Genomic DNA, 23,054 nt, shown 5'->3' with positions numbered 1-23,054 from the left:
AACTATGCTTACTTCCTGTATGTATGCATAACATAAAAGTATCGCTTTAAAGCGGTTTTGAATCAAGCTCAAAAATAATCATCAAAATTAGTTCACACAAAAAAAAGTTATACGCAAACATACATATAAAACAATATACATACATACGAAATGAGTATCTTTTTTTTAAAGTTTTTTCAATACTCCGTGGAAGGGCGTTGTGCAAGAGTGTCTAAGATCTAAGGGTAGATGCGTAGATAACCTACGAATTTATTAATTAAACAAAAAATATACTTTGTATTGAAAAAAATATATGAGAAATAAATAAAGGAAATAATATCACCCTGTAAATGTCCCACTAGAAGGCTGACCTCCTCTCGATTGAACCAATATTCATATTTTTAAATGGTAGTGAAGACTCTACAATACTACATCAGAAATATTTACGCTTATGTCAACAATATGAAACCTGGTCGACGTTTCAAGTCATTCGAATGATCAATGCGTAACGTACAAATATAAAACATAACAGATATACTGAGAAACATGCATTACTTTTTATATAAAGATAAATGCATAAGCTTACTTGAATTTCTTTATTGAAAATTAATAAAAAAAGAATATCATAACTCGAATTTTACGTTACGATACTTTCTCCCTCGTGAAAATCTCATAGATGTGGTCATAAATCGCTTCACTTGACATGACGGCGCGAAGGGCCTCGATTTATGCATGTTTGATTTAGAATGAACCAAATGCTATCATCATATGAACATTAAAGGGGCAATTCCAAAAATCAATTAAAATCTAAAACTAAATGTACTCTATAGATACAAGTTTTTTAAACATTTTATAATTTTCATTTCCGAGATATTATTTAATGTAAAGCTTCTCGTTCTTTTAGCTTGGATTATAAATTCTACTGTTTTATTGCATTAAATATATCTTTTCTTACTAATATTATGATTGCGAAAGTTTGGATGGAAGGATGTTTGATACTCAATCACGCCTGAATGACTGAAATGTTACATGATATTTGGCAGAGGGATAGTCTGGAATAGTACATAGGTTTCTTTTTATACCTAGCACATGACCGTGTCATCACACGCGTGCGGAACGGACGGAAACTAGACAATTATAAATAAATAAATTTCTTTAAATTAAGTATAACGATATGAATAGTTTCAAAAGATTTATTTAAATAAGACAATTCGTCCTTCTTAGCAGTCCTTAATGTTCAATAATTACTATTAAGCCAATTACTTCGTTAAGCTAGCTTTGATTTTTGATCGCCAACTTAAATTATGAGCTGGGCAATAGTTATTGAGCTTCTCTGTTAAGAATGTCAATCAATAGTGGCTGAAGATTTTATGTGGGCTGCTTTTATCGTAGACAACAAAAAAGCCGTAGGCTGTGCGCCTAATCTCTTGTCAAATCAGCTGGCCCATCCCATTAAGAGGAAGAGAATACAGAGCACATTTTTGAAAGTCTTAATTATCTTTCGTGTTCGATATTTGATCAGATTAATTTCTTTATTGAAAGGAACTTTATTACTTAGAAACTTAGATATGTTTTGCAGCAGGCCACATCGATCCATCACGGTGTTTTTTTTTATGTATTAAAGTCTTCTTAATAGAATACGAGGATCTTAACAAAGATCGTGAGTTTTTCTTTAAGGGAAGACTTCAACCAGTACTGTTTTTTTTTTACAGATTAACAACGTTTTTTACCAAATTACCATCTGACAATAGTGAAATAATTTTTTCCTTCTCGAAATTAAATATTTCAAAATTTTATTGTCGTATAAATAAAGCTTTAAAGATTACACAGTTCATTTATGAATACATATATTCTTCAAAGCGAATAAGAGAGAAAACAAAAGATTTTAGTAACATTCAATTGATCGAAAGCTAAAACGTTTAATAAGAATTTAGATATACGTATTTCCTCGACTCTAATAAAAATATCGTAAAACCAACAGTCACTTTATGTTTCTTTGTAATCGGAATTATTTATGTTATTCATTTTTGGGTTCAATTTCTTTTTCGGTTACTTTATATTCGTCGTGAGCTTGGGAAATTAATCATCCAATGATGATTTCGTTTTCGTGCACCCAAATGGGTTCTAGGCAATACAGGGTATCCGAAATTCAGGGCACGATTCAAATTAAGTGATAAAGCGCTGGGAGTTCTCCGCCTGCGCCCGGCTGTCACCGGGTAATGCGCAAAGACGCCACGTGCTGTTCTACGACTGTGTTATCAAACCGATCTAATGCAATTATGATTCTGTCTGTGAATTTGAAATGCTTTACCGTTGCAATAATTAACTGATATCACCATGAGTCTGAAACATTACCAGCTCGTGAATGACTCACATCTTGACAAATGGCAGGTTAAACGATTAAAGGGGAGACTTTGTGATGCGTCTCATATCTGACTCGGTTCAGTCAGATCTATTACGTTTATGCTCTAATAAAAGCCATCAAGTACCATATTTTCGTTGCAATTGAATACCATATCAGACTTCAGAACATACCGATCTATTTGTATGCGTGGCGTACCCTCAGGACTCCTGTTAGTTTTATGCTTAGATTCTTAAAATCGAACTAAATATGACATGAATACACTAAATATAAATCAATTTAACCAAAAGCGAAACGACGGAGCAACAAATGTAATACAATATTCCTTCAATTGTATTACGTTCTATCAAATAACGATTACGAAATTGGGACATTAAAGGTTAGGGTGAAGAATTTCTGAGAGATAAAAAGCTGTTTATGATTTTATGATACTCTTCTATTTCCCAATATGATATCATAACGACAAAGTGTTATGTCTTTCCCAACGTGGCGAGGATAAGGAAAAAATGTTACACGAACACACGTCTTAGATATAAAGGGTATAAGGGCTAATGATATTTACTTTAATAAGAGGAACATCGATGTTGACATCACACCTTAATAACGTGATAAAAGAAGATAGAAGATAAAAGAAGAAGATAAAGGAAAAGGGACGTTTGGTTATGTTAGTAAAGCCATACATTACGTTCTTATAAGGTATCTTAATTAAATTGATATTGCTCTGCGACATATATTAATATTTAATATCTCTAAGAAAAACACGTTCGGTTTCAAGTAATATAGTTATCCCTGAAAATTGTTACTTGAAATATAATAGGGCTACAATATTTTCCTCTTTTAATGGTATCCATGGATATTCGGATATATTCCAAAGATTATATTGTATACGTTAAAAAAAAATTTAATATCGCTCAAATATCCCTCATATAATGAATTGAAAATAACCAAGACGGCCCCGCAATACTCGTCTCTGATCAAACAATAAACTAAATCAACTTAACCTGTAAGATCATAAAAATGTAAAAGGCTCTTTGTGACCCAGGCTAGGTGCGGGGCGAGCGGTCGTGAACTTCGCCAAACGTGAGCGCTCAGTCGAGTAGGATCTGTCGTCGCGAGTAGACGTATTCGTTGCTGCATGTCGCTGAATTCGAGTTACGTGATGCTTTTGATGTTGATGTGTTATTAAATTTGCCTAATTGTGATTTGTGATAAAATCCCTACAATTAAAAGGGAAAATTGTGATATGTGATCGGACTGGTCGGGTGATGAAGAGGATGTTTGTTTTATTAGCGGTTCTCAGCTTACTTATAAAAGGTAATTAAGTTTTATTTTGAAATTATTATATAACACTTATATTATTTTAATTGATGTAACAATTGGCGCCCAACTTAATAATGTTGTTGGCCACAGTTGGGCGCCAATTTTAATAATGACTTTCATTTGAGACATAGTGTTATTAGTGATTCTGATTTGAAACGTGTCCTGTTTTTTTTTTTACCTTGTAATTATCTTAAAATATTGTATATAGCATAATAACCTAAATTCACATAAAGTGTTTAAAATCATTAAAATTTTTCATTCAGTTTTTATTTTTATATTAAGGAGTTACATAAGTATAAGCCTATGAACGTTATTTAAAACGAAAAGAAACGTAAATAAAAAAGTTATTCTAATTACTTCCTCGATAAGATACACTTCGATACTATTTTCTTTCAATTAACAATATCCACACACCCTGTTTATGAACCACGGTTACAATAATAGACGCTCCAGCGAGTCGCTATAAAAATATATAATATTGATAAGGTTTTATTTTTCTGAACACAACTTTGATCTTATGTAAATACAATGTTATGTAGACATCATTAATAGGGCATCGGTTATAATAATATTGTACTCTGTCCTCTGACTTTACTGACGTTAAAAATCAATTATAGTATAATCCTATTTTATAAATATCATATCAAATCAGTTATACCCAGAGTTTGTGAGGTTAGTTGAGGTTTATGAAAAAAGTGGTTTGAAAGTTGCTTATATAGGTGCGTTTAGCCAAACAAACATTTCAGTCTTAAAACACAATGAATTTTGAGTAACTTAAAAAAAAATTACAATTTACAATCTTAAACATATTATAAAGTCCTGTATTATTGCGACCACTGGTGCCAGGCACATGGTGTTTTGTGTGTGCTTATTTTGATTTTCGACTAGAGAATCAGAATTGCAATTCAACAGAGATATAGCTAGCTTTCATACACAGGTAATAAATTAGTAGTTATTATGTGTTTATAATTTTAAAAGTTTTTTTTTTTATTTTAATGATTCTTCTGGGATCTGTAGAGCAAAACGAATCTCACATAAATTATAAGTTAACTTTCTTGAATTTTGATACAAATATTTTTTTTTTTTTTTACTTTATTGCATAAGCTTTGATTAAACGAATTTAAACAATTTATATCCAACTTCACTTCAGTCAGTTTTTATTAAATATTTCAGAGGATGTAGTAAATAAATAAATTTTGTATCGTTTTTTAAATTACTTTTTCCGAATATTTCAACTGTATACATTCAAAGCATCTGCACTATTTATATGAATGTAAAAAATTACTTTATTTTATGTTTCTTTAAAATTCTCGTGTTTTGTGTGTGCTTATTTTTAGAAGCTTATTAAATCAACGTTAAAATCATAAATCAAAACGATAACGTATACAGGTTGATGAAAATAGAAAGAATCAGTTTCAAAACTTTTACTTGTTGAAAATTTAAAATTAACGTTATATTATTTCGTAGAAATATAATTATATCTTTACCTTTAATACTCGTAGAAAATTAAAATAAATGAAAGTACGTTATTTAAGTAGTCCTATAAACAATTTTAAGTCATTTTACAAGATTGAGTTTAATATAAGGGTACCAAAAAAGCCTGTAAGATTGTATATGATACTTAACTATGACAATAAAATAACAATTCTATTGCCTCCACCGATGACAGAAGTGCTGGATGCATTTATGCCCAGAGGATTGGAATTCGATTCAATGGGGAAATGTTGCTAGCATTCTTGCCACCATTCAAAACGGTCATAATTTATACAGTAACTATTTTTAATTCTTATTTATAAATAACTATATAGAAATATTACTACGATAATATCTATTAATATATTTATAATAAACATTTTTTTATTTTAAGACGTTAACATTTTTTCAGTTAACCCGCGTAATAAATTAAATTATAATTATTTAGATCAAAACAAGTAGTTATGCTATAGAATCATGTATTGTATTGGTTATCGTTTAAAATACGTCGACCTGTGACGACATTGGATTGAATTACGAAACGCTTAATAGAAATATATCCCCTAATTTATCCAGAGACCGTATAACATGATACTTTATAACGAGAATCACTAGCCGTTTGATGAGATTAAATTATCGTTCACAATAATTAGTGTCTGTAAACACAGATGCATTCTATTGCTTCACGCTAATTGTCCGATACGACAGCTAAACGACATCACCGGAATGAGTCAACGCGTATACATGTTTCCCGATGCATTGGTAAGCATTACCGACTGTGTAACTTCTGGCTTCTGGAGAGAATCTCTTGAAAGAATGCCACAATAATCGCATATAATATTTTTTATAAAATTGTTGTCATTCGTTGCGTTGTGACTTGTTAGTTTATACACACAAATAATAATTACCAGCCGCTATGTAAAACTATTATCTTAATTACGTAATAAATTTGTTTCAAATTATTACCTACTGACAGTATTTAAAACGTAAACACTGGTTACCACTACCACTGTCCACTGGTAACCAGTGTTTACGCAGCAAACGTACGAGAAAGGAGGTAGTCCGATATGGACACTTCTAATTCCGTCAACATCTACCCGCAAACGTCAGTCTCGTGAACAAGACATTCGTAGATAATGTCGAAATATCGAGCTCAACCAAATAAAAATAAAAAACATGGTTAATATCCCGTTTTAAATACTTATAGTAATAAAAATAACCATGTTAATTTAAAATCTTATATTACCTACTGATCACAATTTACACCACCAAACAGAAATACTTAGTATTTTTGTGGGCTGCGTAGTGGACGAGTGAGTCAGTCTAACTGCAGACACAAGGGATATAACATCTTAGTTCCTGAGATTATCGCACTTTCAATATAAAGAATGTATAATATTACTTGCTGCGCCAATTTCTGTGTTGGTGATCACTTTCCACTAAGCAGCCCATATTCTACCCACATTAAAAATGTTTCTTATATAGGATAGCTTGGTACGGTGAAAAGTAATTTATCATTCACGTCCACATGGCAGTAATGCCTACGGCTATTTATATGATAACCACTTTAATACGACCCTTAAGTTACGATCAATAATTATTCATTAAGAAGCCTGGATGGAAAATTATGATATTCCAATTATTTTAATTCGCAATGCAACCAGCATTGCAGACAGTTTTAATGTGAGTGATTTTGCCACATACATAGATATATATAACTTAGATCTAACTTCATTAAGTTATAATAAAGTCTTTAGTTACTTAAGTTTCTCTTCAAGTGAACAATGTGAAGTTCTTTGAGAATTAAATTTATTTGAATCTAGTCAGGTGAACTGTCGAAAAATTGTGACCGTCGCATCATATTTTTAAAAAAAACTATCACACGAATTTAAGCTACCATAAATATGTATGTTAAAAGTAACCGGTTATTACAATTTTATGTTAACCTTGATTCCCAAATTAGCGTTAGCTATAAGTACCAGTTCCTTCCCAAAACTTTACGATATAAATATTTATATATTATTATATCAAGGTAGAATAAATAATATAATTAATAAATATATTATTTAAAATTAAATAATAACAAGTTTTATATATGGAAGTGACTGCACGCGTGTGTAGAATAAGTGTGTGTCTGTATATGTGCGTTTGTGGGCCACGTGGTGGGCCTTCCTGCCAACCACTCAAAATTCTACTGGAAAGCTGGAATATTTAGGATTTTTGTATTCCAGTGTGAAGGACGAGTGATAACTACAGGCACAAGAGACATAACATCTTAGTTCCTAATGTTAGTGGCGCATTGGCGTTGTAGGAAATGGTTAATATGTCTTACAGCACCAATATCTATGGGGCATACTGATCCCGTCGGGCAAAGCACCACCAACCTTGGGAACTAAGATGTAATGACACTTGTACCTGGTAGTTACACTGGCTCATTCACCCAACAAACCGTTGCAAAAAATACGAAATTTTGCTATTTGCAGAATACCTGATGAATGGGTGGTACCTACCTAGACGGACTTGCACAAAGCCTACCAAGTAACATATTTATACAAAAAGCTTTATATAATATTATCGAAACACGTACAGTTAAAATAATACTTTTTTTTAGTATTAAAACATAGTTAAAAATAATTTACCAAAAAATTCGGGTAGAGTCTAGATGAATTATAATGAGTTGTCTAAGCTTTTTACCGCGCATGTGAGTTCGAATGTGATTTCGATTCTTATAATCATAATAAAAATTAGTGTAGACCACACGAGTGTTCGTGACTATTCGTGCATATTCCGGACCCTAAGTGAGATCGTTGTAAAGCATTTTATTTCACGCTTTTACTTAATAAACTACTCCAACTGTTTCAATAACATGTGGGTCAATTCTTGCAACTGAATTTCAAACCACACCGTTTGAGGTAAAATTTTGCACACCGTTGCTGCATTAGTATACTAAATATAATACGTTTTAGTAAATGAATTTAGTAATACTTTGTTTTTAATAACGCACTGTGGGTAAGATCGTGTGCTGTGACGGCAAACAGCACTCTCTCTCCGGAAATATATCTTTATATGAAACGAAGACGAATGAGAAAAATATACTTATTACTCAATCAATTTGAATCGGTTATTTGTTTTCTTTTATTAATCATTATTTTTATTAGCAATGCGGGCGTTTAGTGTCGTGTTTTTTGTATATTATAATAATCATGTTTTTATATATTATAATAATCATGTTTTTATCTTTAAACTATCAACCGTTGGCAAGTTTCTTTTCCAACTGTTTTTATGAAATTATTCTTTTATTAGTGTACGTAAAATTACAAAACAATTTGTTTTACATCATACCGTATTAAATGGAAACATTTTCATGAATCGAGGAGATGTTTAATTTAATATTCTACCTGTCGCGAATTAATTAACCATATTTTTTGTGTCCTATAGCTTGCTTGCGCAAATGGGCAACCCGATGGAGCGGTGTGTCGAATCTGCCCATAGACATTGTTTCTATTGAATGTGTTAAATTTAAAAAATGTGTTAAATACTTCAGTAGGTATTCGACCGTTAGCCGACCGACAGCAATGCGTAGTATTGTTTGGTGGTGCGTTGGCGATGTAAGGAACGTTAATATAATATGTCTATATATATATGTCACCTATTTTAGGCCTTAATTTGTACTTCTATACTTAATATTATAAATGTGAAAGTAACTCTGTCTGTCTGTCGCTCTTTAACTACCAAACCAATGAAACGAATTTGACGAAATGCGGTATGAAGCAAACTTGAGCTCCGAGGAAGGACATAGGCTACTTTTTTTGCTTAAAACATGAAAACCAACCCCCTAAAACGAGCCAAGCCGCGGGCGACAACTAGTTATACTATAAAAAATAAAAGTAACCAAAAACCTTATTAACCATATAACAGTAGCAATGTTTTTTTTATGATATCGGTAGGCGAACGAGCATACCTCCTGGCCACTGAGCAAAACCTGGGCCACCTGATGGTAAGTGGTCACCACCGCCCATAGACAATGGAGTTATAAGAAATATTAACCATTCCTTACATCACCAATGCACCACCAACCTTGGGAACTAAGATGTTACGTCCCTTGTGCCTGTAGTTACACTGGCTCACTCGCCCTTCAAACCGGAACACAACAATACTGAGTACTGCTGTTTGGCGGTAGAATATCTGATGAGTGGGTGTTACCTACCCAGACAGGCTTGCACAAAGGCCAACCACCAAGTAAATGTTTGAAGGGGTAAAGCAGTGCGGATTTATTAGTATAATAAAGGTTGTACACAAAGGCGAATTGTCGCTTCATTGATAACACATTCCACGAACTGATGTGTTAGCTTTGTGTAGAATATAGAAATTCATAGAATCGTTGGATATAATGTCGTATAAATGATTTGTTATTTATTTTATACCTATAAATTTCTGTAAAAAGTTGTAACATAACATATATTTTTAACACAAACAAAATAAAGATTTTCGTTGAAGATTTATTTAATTTGTTGTATCTCCTAACGTAGCAAGCATTTTTGTATCGTTACAGAACTGTATTAAGCATAAAGCTACCACTTATATAATATATCCTGTATGAAAATCAAGTAGTATTAGCGCCACGTGATCTTATCATCTTTATTATAAACATAGTATGTTGAACAGTACGCCTTATTTATTAATATTATTTTAACAAACGAGTTAGATTTATGAATCGGCGAAGTTAAAAATATCAGCGGAATTTTATTATAGAAACCAGCACCAAGAATTTATTGACTTTGCGGAGTCGGAAACTTGGCTTTACTTTATTATTATAAATAATTTAAATAAATATTTTGACGGTATCTACAAATTTATTTACAAATTCTAATTGCTTCATATTTTAAGATATCTGGGAGGAATGTTGCTATAGAGATTCAATTTGTCTTATTATATATTCATAAACAAATGATTGGAATAAACAATTTAAAAAAAATTAAGTTATTTTAAATTGCAATAAAGTCAGTTATAACACGACGGTGAGTGAGGGTAATGATGTTTTATAAAATTGAATTTATTCAGATAGCCGTTGGCTACAAATTGGTACGATGATCGTGCCGGCCTTAAAAGCAGGACGATAGTTTAAAATCCTATATTTTATAAGCACTGTATATGCAATGTATATACTCGTAAACACATACATATATATTCGAAATTGCTTCATTGTAATATATCTCGAAAAAATGAGCTTTTTCATTAATAATGACCTTTTAATTATATAAACAAGCTACCTTTTTAGCTACAAACAGCTTTACTTTGTTTTATAGCATGTAAAGGTACTTTAGTTAACGTGTTTGAATATCTGATATAACATGAAGATATTAACTATATTTGTTTCTGTAGCATATTTCAACAAGAGGACAAAAGCCAAATAAACAACATTTGACATCGAATTGATGCAATATCATTGGTCGAGAGCTTGCATTAACTATGATATTAATTATGGATTCGCGAAAACATGGCGTTTTGAACGACGATTCGACTCGATCGACTGTTATTGGAATTTTGGGAGAGTCATTAAAGTACGTTAAGTTAAGTTTAACAGTATTTTGTTATTAACTAGCGACCCGCCCTGGCTTCGCACGGATGCAATGCTGATACTAAATATACTATACAACGTTGAACAGGTTCTTTGTCATTAGACAATACAAACCGCTATGTTTTTAAATATGTAATATCTTCGAAAATATTTATGTAAATAACACGCTGTACACGGTCATATTGATCTATATTAAATGCACAATATATATAAGGTACTTTATTGGATATGGATTGATGCTGTGTTGCTTAAATTGCTTCGTAAACAAGCCATTGTTTCTCGTAAAAAGTACAAAATAAAAAATGATTATTGTGGGTTGTCCCTAAGAGACAGACATTTACTTTTTAGGGTGTACAATACTGTTCTACATTATTTTGATCTATCTCGTTTGTTTTAGCCAGCGTTTGCAATGTAAGCTCAAAAAATGTGTTTATCTACGACATCACATTAGGAATCTCTAAAATTATCAGTGTTTCTCTACTATATTGTGCATGTATTATACATATAAATCTTCCTCTAGAATCACTCTATCTATTAAAAATACCACTTTGTTATTTTAAAGATCTAAGCAAACACAGGGACAGACAGTGGTAAGCGACTTTGTTATATACATACTATGTGATGATAAAAATATTTTAATGAAATATTGTTAGTAGTGCAGAGTATAGCTTAGCTTTTAGCAAATTGCACGCACTTCATATAATAAAGGATTGTTTCTTAATTTTTCTTCGATTGGAACAGGCAGTTGTCAGTTGTCTTTCGAAAACGTAAAATGGTTACTACAGTTAATTCTATACTAATTCTGATAATTATACTATGGTTTTCATGCCTTAAAAACGAGTTCTAGTCGAATTAATTTATGCAATGAGAAAATAATTAAAATGTTAGCTTTAAACTCAATCTCAATATAAATATTTTTCTCTATAATGATGTTATCTAAAATTGAATTATTTTCCATCATGGAAAATAATATTATTCAACGAATCGTTCGTTTAATTTATATTCTATGATTATTTTGTAACTGTTTTGTATTATTTCGATCATTTAATACATCTTTGAAGATCTGTATAGGCTGTGTTATTAAATAAATTATTATTTATAATGAGGGGAGCCACTAACCTTTTGGGTTGAACACGTGTATCTTAATATGAGTTCGTGCTTATAAGGCCAGTCATAAATCAGCTTAATTTCTGTTGTTTAATCATCTCGTGTTCGGTGTTAAATATAAAGATTGTGAGGTAACCTGCATATTGTGTTTTACGGAATGTAACAATTTTGTTTTTACCCGCAGAGCTGAAATAAACTTCAATCCTTCAAACCTCAAGCAGAACCTTAAGAATTAATATCTATTAGTCGAGTAAGAATTTCACTCGCTATTGTTTATTAAAAAATATAAATAATCCCAATCGTCAGTTCCAAATGAGCTTAAGATCGAGTTCATAAAAGATTCTACTGTTAATTTATCATAAAAATTCTTTAAGCGACCTAATAAAAGGGTAATTAAGTTCCTATGCTTATTACGATTGAATATTTGATCAGTAATTGATATTACCTAATAAACTTAACTATACGTTTTATTAACTATGTATTGTTGTGTTCACGTTTAACGTGTATTTTAAAAACTGGGCAATAATAGCCAATGTCGGTTGCTCTATTTGGGCATAAACGATGACGATAAAAATTAAAAAAAATAATAATGCATTTATAATATTAAACGGGAATTAGGGATGTCCTCAATTCATATAAAACTATAAGATAGTGTACATATATATAATTGTTCTTAATAATACATAACCCAACATGATACGGATATAATTCGATTTCCCCTGCGAAAATAGATCTCTCTTAATGGTTATCACTTATACCGAAATTCCGATGCATATACATTTATTGAATATTTTATTAATTTCGGTAATTAATTATTATTATTGTTACATAGTTTTTATTTATTATCCAAACATTGCAAGTTATTTTAATATTAATATTTATAATGTTTTTCATCGTAATAGAATAAAACATCTCTATTTTTGTTTTTTGTTTTTATTTTCTGTTTTCCTGTGGAAGGCCTTGTATAAAGTTTTCTATTCTTTTCTTTTCTGTGTTTTTGTAACATTATATTATTATTATACTGCATTTTTTGTCACCTCTATATGCGTGCCCAGTCCACTTTACTTAAGATATTTAATTGTTGGCTTATCTTGTACTACGTGTAATACTTAAATTAAAGTTATTCATATATCCCAATTTTTAAACATCAAAACGTATAATATATCTGTTTTCGTCTATCAGTTTTGTCAACGTTCTCTTCATATAAATAATATTATAAATAAACTATACACGTATGTCTAATGTCCATCTTGAAATTATAACTTAGCTATAATTAGTCTTGTTGTGTTCCGGTTTGAAGGGTAAGTGAGCTAATGTTATTACAGGCACAAGGGGCATTGGTGCATTGGTATATCTAAGGAATGATTAATATTTTTAAAAAAAAGCTACAAAGCTTTCGCCGGCAGTTTTTCCAAAACAATACAACTTGGGAACCTTCAAGAAAAGGATGTACTCATTCCTTAAAGGCCGGCAACGCACCTGCAAGCCTCCCGGTGTTGCAAATGTCCATGGGCGGTGGTAATCACTTCCATAAGGTGAGCCTCCTACTCATTTGCCAAATATAAAAAAAAACCAAGGTCTGTGTGTGGTGGTGATCACTCATCACCAGGTAGCGCATTTGCCCATCATACATACATACCTGAACCCTGAAAAATACATCTCTCACAGCAATCGGAATAATAATTAATAATCATATTTTTATTCAAATGTATATTACTACAAAAACAATAATATTATAAACATTTTTAAGTTCTAGAAATTGTCCCAAGAAAATTTGATCATAATTATTTTAACGTCTTGATACCTTCAAGTTTGTATTTCAAATATTAAATTGTAAGACTTTATTATGAGTTAGTCGGTTCTTACGCCTGTGTTTACTTACTTTAAATGACTACTGGGTCCGACCCACAGTACCTCAGGGGAAATAAACGAGAATAGAAATATTTACCGACAGGTCTCTCTATCATGAGCTTGAAACTACGTTCATTTATTATAATATGATATATTCGTCGCGCTGTTTTCGTCCTGACATTTTCACTCGTAAGGGAGACGTAGAACACGAAAGCCAGACTAATACTGTAAGCGTTTCAGTTATATTAAAAGTGTAAAATGTTATTCGTTGTCATATATTATGTAGGTACATTTTGACACGATAAAATACTTTGGGAATTAAATATTGAGATAATTTCAAGTAAAAATATAGTATGATTCATTTTATGTAAGAAAATTAAATAATCACGTTGACTTTGTTTCGTCCAGCAGCAGATTTTTCGTAGACAATTTACAGGTACCTAAGTGTTACGTTAACTATAATAAAGAATTACTTAACTTGCGTACACGTACCTGGATAAGTAATATGGATGATATTTTTAGATAGATGGCTTAATATATTTCACTACTGAACCAAAAATCATAGGGTCATACGCGAACCGAGTTTTCACATGATTAATTTGTGCTTAAATAACATAACATAACAAAACATAAACAGCCTGTAAATTTCCCACTGCTGGGCTAAGGCCTCCTCTCCCGTTGAGGAGAAGGTATGGAGCATAATCCACCACGCTGCTCCAATGCGGGTTGGTGGAATACACATGTGGCAGAATTTCGTTGAAATTAGACACATGCAGGTTTCCTCACGATGTTTTCCTTCACCGCCGAGCACGAGATGAATTATAAACAAATTAAGCACATGTAAATTCAGTGGTGCCTGCCTGGGTTTGAACCCGAAATCATCGGTTAAGATGCACGCGTTCTAACCACTGGGCCATCTCGGCTCAGATATATCGTGCTTAAATAAGCGTGGTTGAATCATATTTTATAATATCGATAATAGAAGATCGTTATTGGACTTGGTCTTTGACTAGTTAGTGTATAAAGGTGCAAATTGAGATCTCGGTACAAATTATGCGTCACTAATAAAAGTTTTTCTGTCAGAAATTTCCAAAAGTCGGCCTTTATTTAAATTACATGAGCTGACGGACGGTCACCCTAAGCGATCTGGTGATAAGTGGTCATCCCTGCCCATATATTTTGGCACTGTAAGAAATTAACATAAACATAACATAATCAGTCTGTAAATTTCCCACTGCTGGGCTAAGGCCTCCTCTCCCGTTGAGGAGAAGGTATGGAGCATATTCCACCACGCTGCTCCAATGCGGGTTGGTGGAATACACATATGGCAGAATTTCGTTGAAATTAGACACATGTAGGTTTCCTCACGATGTTTTCCTTCACCGCCGAGCACGAGATGAATTATAAACACAAATTAAGCACATGAAAACTCAGTGGTGCCTGCCTGGGTTTGAACCCGAAATCATCGGTTAAGATGCACGCGTTCTAACCACTGGGCCATCTCGGCTCTAGAAATTAACCATACCTTATATCGCCAGTGCGCCACCAACCTTGGAAACTAAGATGCCCTTTGTGCCTGTACTTATACTGGCTCACTTACTACTTGGCGGTAGTAAATAATATGCTGACTGGGTGGTACGTAGCCAGAGTTTGCACAGTTCTACGATTTAGTAAAAAGTAGTCTACAGGCAGTTGGTTGTGCTAAAACTGGTGCTTCGGAAAGCAATCGTAGCTATTGATGTCTGAGTTTTCTTCAGTATTATAAGTATATCGTCTTATTTGATCACAAGTGTAACAGCATAACGAGTTTCTGCTAGAATCCGTTCAGAATGTCAACTTTGGTCCCCATCAGTCAGAAAGATTCCATTATCAACATTTAAAAGAAATCTATGCGTATTTTTGTTATAAAACTCTCATGAAGCTATGCCTTAAAGTATTTGTATGTTTTTCTTGAATGTAGTTATATTACTTGAAAGGAGAAGCCTATTCCCAATATAGCCATTTCATGGCCATTCAACAGTTACAACTTATATTTGAGTCACTTTTTTATATTGCTGAAAGGGTTTTCAAAGATAAGCTTAAAGTGAAAGTGAACGATCACGAACAATGTAAAGCTTTTTCATTTTATAAAGTCGAACTGGGGCCCACTTTTCCCGTAAAGAGAAGGTTTGGAGCTTATTCCACTACGCTTCTCAAATAAACATTGGTGGATACGTGTTTGATAAATTATTTATTATTTGGCAAAAGTAAGTTCCTCACGATGTCTCCCCTTTGCCAATGGGCACAAGATGTATTACAATCTCAAAATATAGTCACATATTCTAATCACATCTGTAAGCTCGTGGAAATATTTATAACCATACAATTTATATATTCTTTCAAATATCAATTTGTTTATTATAAATACATATATTAAAATATTAAAAAGTTTCTTTAAAGATATATATTAAGACCCAATGATAAAAAATTCCAAACCTTCCTATTTACTCCTCAATTTAAGCTTAAAGTCTGTGTTAGGAGTGGAGTCGACAATAGCCCTAAGGGTCAGGATCGATCCTGGGGCTTTTAACATCGCTAGGGGGCCGATAAACTAATACGCTATTGACACTTTTGACGTTTGTTTGAACATGCTTATTTTAGAAATTGCCAATCCAATTTAAAAACAAAATATAGTGTAAAATGTAGACGCTAAAAATCAAAGTAGGCTTCGCCATGAATGACTAGCTAAATAATCCAAATTTGTATAAGTGTTACTAGAGTTCGCGAACAATATATTATTTGCAAAGGATTGTTTTTTTGAAAAAGAATACAATGATACTGATACACACAAGTGTATCAGTCACCACGCGTACACTTTTCCTCCTCCTCACACGTCTAAACTCACACTTTTAGACAGCTCTTTACGACCGGAGAGACATCAGCCGGAAGATCAACTTTCTAACTCTACCCTGTGACTTAGAATTTTTCGGCAGGAAAGCCTAATAAATTTTATTGGCTCGACCCAGGACGGCGCGCCGCCGCATAAGACCAGCCATTACACCAAGTCGGCAGTAAATAAAGTTAGGGTAACTTACATTACTTTTATTCTTCACGAGTGTATAAAAAATGATAACATAGACGGTATTATTATAAACATCTCATAAGACTAGAGGGTTGAATAGTATATTTTATCTTCCAGTGAGTTCCTATTTAATGCTTTTGGATGTACTTCAAAGACGTCCTAAAATAATAAACATATAATCCTGGAATGTTCATGTAAGGCAAGACTGAGGTTTAAGTATTTTTTTTCAAGCAAATTATAAGGAAACACTACTGTTATTATAATATTTTATATGCAAACAATCTTTAGTTCATATAGTTTCGATAATATTTATTCTAAAATCATCAATATTCGCCTCAATATTTTTTTACGCTTGCTTTTAAATGTTGACTTAATAATATAATCTCAATAATGGCTGCAGGTCTGTCCACTGACCATCAGTACTTGGCATTCGTTATCTGAAATCACGGCTCACCTTATCCTGCGCCAAGTTCTAGTCTTTGGACCATACATTGGACGTATGTTATCGTCAGATATTTTTCCTGTAAGTTGAAATATATAATGAAAATATAATTAAGGGATTAATTTAATTTGACGATCTTTAAGTGACAATGACTTAAAAAAGAAAACGGCCAAATAAATCTCAATGTAATGTTAAAATACCTCATACTTCAATAAATGCAATAAAATGAAACATTATTAGGAAATGTTTGTTTGACGCAACTAAGGGAGTATATATTTTTTTAAATTTCAATATTCATATTTTAACTTGGGTTGTCTATATTTCTAATTTTATTAATATGTGGCATATGACAATATATACAATATATCCCTACATAATATAAAACATAGCTTCCCATCGTCTGTACGTTTAGATGTATTGAACTACGCAACGGAAGTTAACGCAGTTTTTTTCAATAAATTGAGTGAATTAAGAGGAAGGTATATATATATATTTACATAAATGAATGTTGTAGTTCAGAAAATCTGCGATTATTAACTATCCTATTAAAAAATAATAATAAGAAAAATAATTTATATTTAGCTTCATATTTATTGCACCCCTTTGAAGCTAGGACGCCTAAATAAAATTATATCTTTAAGAGTAATTAATATTTCTGGGTCCGAATGAAGATTTCATCGAAATAGACTAACAAGAAACTCGATCGTTTTTGCTTTAATCAGACTCTGACGACATTAGATTGTAATGGAAGATTCATTAGACAATCATCAAGAAATTATAATACTGCTGTGCTATTGAAGTTGATATGTATCATTTGAAACCATCAAATTATTTGTCATCAAAAAATTATGTTCGACAATGTCTTTCGCTGTTATAGAAAAGAATATAATTATTACAAGAAGAATAAAATAATAAAAATACTAGACACCACAAATTACTTGATTGGGTTTTGTGCAAGTCTGTCTGGGTACCACCCCACTTATCAACTCTACCACCGAGCAGGAATGTTTAGTATTGTTATGTTTCGGTATGAAGGATGAGTGAGCCAATCTAACTACAGACACTACATTGTGGCGTGAAGAAATGATTAATATTTCCTGCAGCGCCAATGTCTATGGCGCTTGTAAGCACTTACCATCAGATAAACCATTAGACATACTATAAAAAATACCAAGTACAAGTTTATTTTTAGAGGAATATGTGTATATTGCTAATATTTGTGCGATACGGTGCTATGCTCACCCAGTTAATAAAGATTCTTCTTCGTTCCGAAGAAGTTCCATTAGTAAGAAGTAACTTACAACCGTAGCAATCTTCGTCGGAGGTAATCTGATAAAAATTGACAAAGGAACCGACGCGGAAAATAATTATATCGTACTGGCAAGCCTTCACCATAGCAGAAATATATTCTTCTTTTAGCAGAATGTATTTAGCTGTTAAATTATCATTCACCAATTTATGTCATTATATTTGAATAAATCATTCGTTTTACCAACGACAATAATTCATATTGAATTATTGTTGTTTATCGTCTGGGATCTTTACTATGAATGAAATTTGAGCACGGCTGAATATGATGTGTGCTCAACGAGCGAGTTACGCACGTTTACAGCTGCCGTAACGCATAATGCTCGTTACGGTTGCTCCGTTACGATAATACTATGTTAATTAATTTCTTACATTTTCAGATTTTATACTCAATTTAAATTATGAAATCAATTCATTTAAGTTAATTATGAACTTTCCGCTGGGAATAACTTTGCAAAATCGATAAAGTTAGCCATCTATGTCAGCTGTGCTAATTATTACAAAGTTCACTCACGATTCCAACTATTCCCAGTAATTTGGTTTGGCTTATCTTGCAAAAAGTTGGCCATTTCTGTAGTCGTGCATATTCAGACATTAATCATTTTGCATTATTATATGCGTCATTTAAAATTATTGAGGAATGAATTTGGTCTGATCTAAATCTGATTTGGACTATAATTAGTCTCCAAAGTCAGTTAATTTCCGCCGATGTCTCTAAATAGTCGTCTGATTAAAACGTTAGGTCCGATATCTGGGTTGTAGGCTGTTTGCGATGATGTTCATTTTACAGGAAGAGGAAACTCTTTGCAAAATATAATTACTATTTTGCCGAGTATACATATTTAGCAAAATTTTATAAAATCATTACGACCATGTAGTGCGTTGAAAAAATATTTCTTCACAAACAATTTAAAACGTATTGTTACCTTTTTACTGTGGGTATGGATTTGAAGAAAACAGTTTTGTTATATAACCATTTAATTGTAGAAACCAAAATTTATAAATCTTACAATAAGTTTAGTTACAGCTTTTGTCCTATAGATAATTAAAAAAAATATGCCAGCTAGACTCAGCGTGGGTCACTTGGGATAAAAGGATTTTTTGAAAATTCAATGCATTATAATTTATCTTATTAAACATTAAAATGTAGGCGCCACTGACGATTCAAAGATTGTATGTTTATTTATTTAGTACACCGTTCGCCAGGCCGGTGTAACTAAGTTTGTATAAAAAATTAAAGTGGGTACATCACCAAATTTCCAGCTACACGTGGATATTGTTTATATCTAAGGGAACAGGCATGCCATCCTTGGAGTTGCACCAGCAGCTATCTGGACATACTCAACCAGGAAACTGCAGCCGTCCACACTTAATATTTCAAATCCACATGGTGGGTAAAAAAAAAACCTCCTTCTGGAGGTTCAAAGTCCTGCTTACTTAAAATGATGATTTCAACTCCGGAGAATCATTCCAATGGGTCGAAAATCAATTTTTTTAAGGTCGGTAGAAATATGTTGTATAAAGTTTTATCAAACTTCAAAACTCCATTATTAATATATTCGATATATTCAGTATATCGAATTTGAAGTTTGAATTCGGTGTTAAACCGAAGATGTAAAAATGTAAAAAGCACGAAATCGAAAGTTCTTGAAATTTTTAAAAGTGCGGATGTGTGGCCAGTATCACCACCAGAAATAAATAGGAATCATATCCATATTTAAATCAAAGAAATAATTATGAAATAGTTATTTTATTTAATAAAAGCCAATTATAAGGCAAAATAAATCTGTCATAATAAATGCCGGCATTTCCATACAAATACTAACCGTTTATTGGATGACAGCTAATAAATTAATCTGAAACGATGCAAAATCACTTCCACCAAATACAACAAACGAATTAGATAATAAAATCTAATTTTAATAATTATTTCACTGCACTGATAATATAAATATAATTTATTTTATTATTTAAATTCGAAGAAAATGCCAAAATTATGTGTTGGGCTAGCAATACCGATAAATGGGAAGTGGGAAATGAGTTAACGGCACGGATTTTAGCGAATTGAGACTTTTGTGACGTTTTATATAATTAAAAAAAAGTTAAAATTATAAAAATAATTTTGTATGTAACAGTATTATTATTCCGTTGTAAAATTTAATGAATTTGAAGACAATAAATATATGAATAAATATCTTGGAGGTAATTTTATTAAGCCTATTAAAAATTTATAAATATGATAAATTTTGACAAAATTACTTACTTAGTTTCTTTATCCGGTTGTTCTCTGATCTGGGATTACTATTTTCTGGACCTATGGTAGTTTCTACTAGTTGTAGCATTTGACGATTCCATAAAATTAATGAAGAGCTAGAATTTAAAATTATTCATATTATTAAGACTTAATGTGAAAGACGATATGGCTAGAAATAATGTTACTTGTGAGATGACGTCTGACAGAGAAGTATAACAGAAGAAGACATGCTGCGCCGACCCCAAATAAAATTGGGATGAGGGCAGGAGGATGAAGATGATATAAATTAATTATGGTTAAAAAATATTTTATTCATTTATCTATATGAGTTTACATTTTACATACTCACTCTTAAAGTACCATTGCTTCAGGTATTGCACAATACTCTTAAATAATTACAACTATTGTTAGAACAATGTAAGAAGAGGCTTTACGAAGATAGTTGAATACTACTTAACCATAACATCATGTGACTTTTATCACTAGCATCACATTCAAAGAGTTTCTCTTTGGATTTGATGCGAGTCAATTTTCAATGTCTCATTTGATTTAAATAATTCTATTTATACGTTTACATTAAAAAAAATTAGAATGGAATAGGTTTTTATTATGCCAAAGTTATGTACTTTTAGTCTAGCGCTTTAAGTATTTTAATTTTCGATTGACTGGTTTTTTACGTGGCTGATCTGCCTAATGAGATTTTCATAAATGGAACTCTTTTGTGTATACATTTAAAAAAAAAGATATATTCTTGTGGCTTTAGAAACTATGTGGTTTAATATGAACGTATGTAAAATATTTATATAATTTTCCTACTATACTTTTGGTCTTGACGATCCGAAATGAGACTGCAGATTCTGGGATCAAATCCAGAATCGGTTCAGTAGAATAGCAAAATTCTAATAAACTTGTCATGTAACACGATTATCACAAAATATCTCTGAAAGGATCTTGTGACTCCCCCCAGGCCTCAAATTATATATTTGACGAGCTCAACGTCGGTCTCGGTTGTGAAGCGACCCCTTGTAAAACGAAAAAGTTGTAAATATTGTCATATAATATTGCAAGATATTTTAATAAACATATAAGAGTAAAACATGTAGGGTCTTCGGTTAGATGTATTAGCACATGAGGTATAGATGGATGAATCATTGTGTTCTTTGGTGATTGAGTTGGGAGTGGGAACGATATTCGGGATTAAACCTGGGACTACTATGCTTTTCGTTTAGCGTTAAACTATTGAGGCTCATTCGGTCAAAAAACAACTTATTTTTATGAACGACCCACCGAGTCGAGCCGAATTCACTTGATTTACCGCAGACACTAATACTACCCACATATAATAAATGATCTAAAAATAATGACCAGTAAAATCCTTAAGAAGATTAATTTTCTTGTTACAGAATCCTTATTACTAAGGATAGTTCGTGTCTCGATCCCTTCACATCGATTGAGGGGTCAGCCAGCGCAGTTGGATTGTGATTACGAGCTGGGAGATGACACGCTGTATTCGGTAAAATGGTACAGAGATAATGAAGAGTTCTATCGATTCATGCCGAAATATGACCCTCCTAAGCATTCATACAAACTTGAAGGGATCAAAGTCGACGTAAGTGCCTTCTTTTAATCATTTTAAGCGAAGAATGCTTTTCGATATAAGTAGGGTAGTTGAATATAAGGTCATTTCAACGATTTATTGATTGTAATTTATGCTAAATTTAGCATACCACTGTATACATTATCGAAATTACTCATGTAATATGTTTACTTGAGTTATTTTCTGCTTTTCAATTCTATTTAGAGCTTGTTTATAAATAATAATAAGTAATATTGTATTTATTGATGTGAAACGCGAAGGTTGAACTCTTACGTTTCTATTGTATGTTAAATTTGTGTTAAGCCCTTTTGAAAGTAATCGGTTTTTGTAACAGAAAAATACATTTTCTTAAGCTAATCTGAAAATGTTTTTGAGAGAAAAATAAATATTGTATGCGCGAGAGAAAAGTGGACTGTAGTTAAGGAAAAAGGGGAGTCGTTACCTCAAAACTGTTAGCTCTGACTTATGAAGACACGTTCTTCTTGGGAGCGCTCCCTTGGTCTTCATACACTCGAAGAACACACCCAAGGGATGGGTGACATTACAGGAGAAGGATAAGTCCGTTACACAAGCTAATTCCAAAAGCGCGGCGCACTCACACAACACACGTTACCGCGGCTCACACGAGAAGGGAAGAGAAAAAGGAAGTACGTCATACGTCAAATCATTCCATAGACAAATATTGACGTTTCAATGTACGCATAAACCTAAATACGCTACAT

The 23,054-nt window shown here is 32.2% G+C and overlaps 1 protein-coding gene across 1 annotated transcript in view; it reads left to right on the top strand.

The window, feature by feature from the left end:
- Positions 1–3,425: 3,425 nt before the first annotated feature.
- The window catches only part of LOC113393465 (uncharacterized), a 51,559-nt gene continuing 31,930 nt past the window's right edge, over positions 3,426–23,054 (top strand). The window contains exons 1-2 of the mRNA XM_026630353.2: positions 3,426–3,655; positions 22,139–22,344. Coding sequence (XP_026486138.1) covers positions 3,607–3,655; positions 22,139–22,344 — 255 coding nt within the window. The 5' untranslated portion in view covers positions 3,426–3,606. The remainder of the gene's footprint in view (positions 3,656–22,138; positions 22,345–23,054) is intronic.

Source organism: Vanessa tameamea, chromosome 6 (assembly GCF_037043105.1).
Source record: "Vanessa tameamea isolate UH-Manoa-2023 chromosome 6, ilVanTame1 primary haplotype, whole genome shotgun sequence".
Taxonomy (NCBI): Eukaryota; Metazoa; Arthropoda; class Insecta; order Lepidoptera; family Nymphalidae; genus Vanessa; species Vanessa tameamea.
This window is presented reverse-complemented; position numbering and strand designations above follow the sequence as displayed.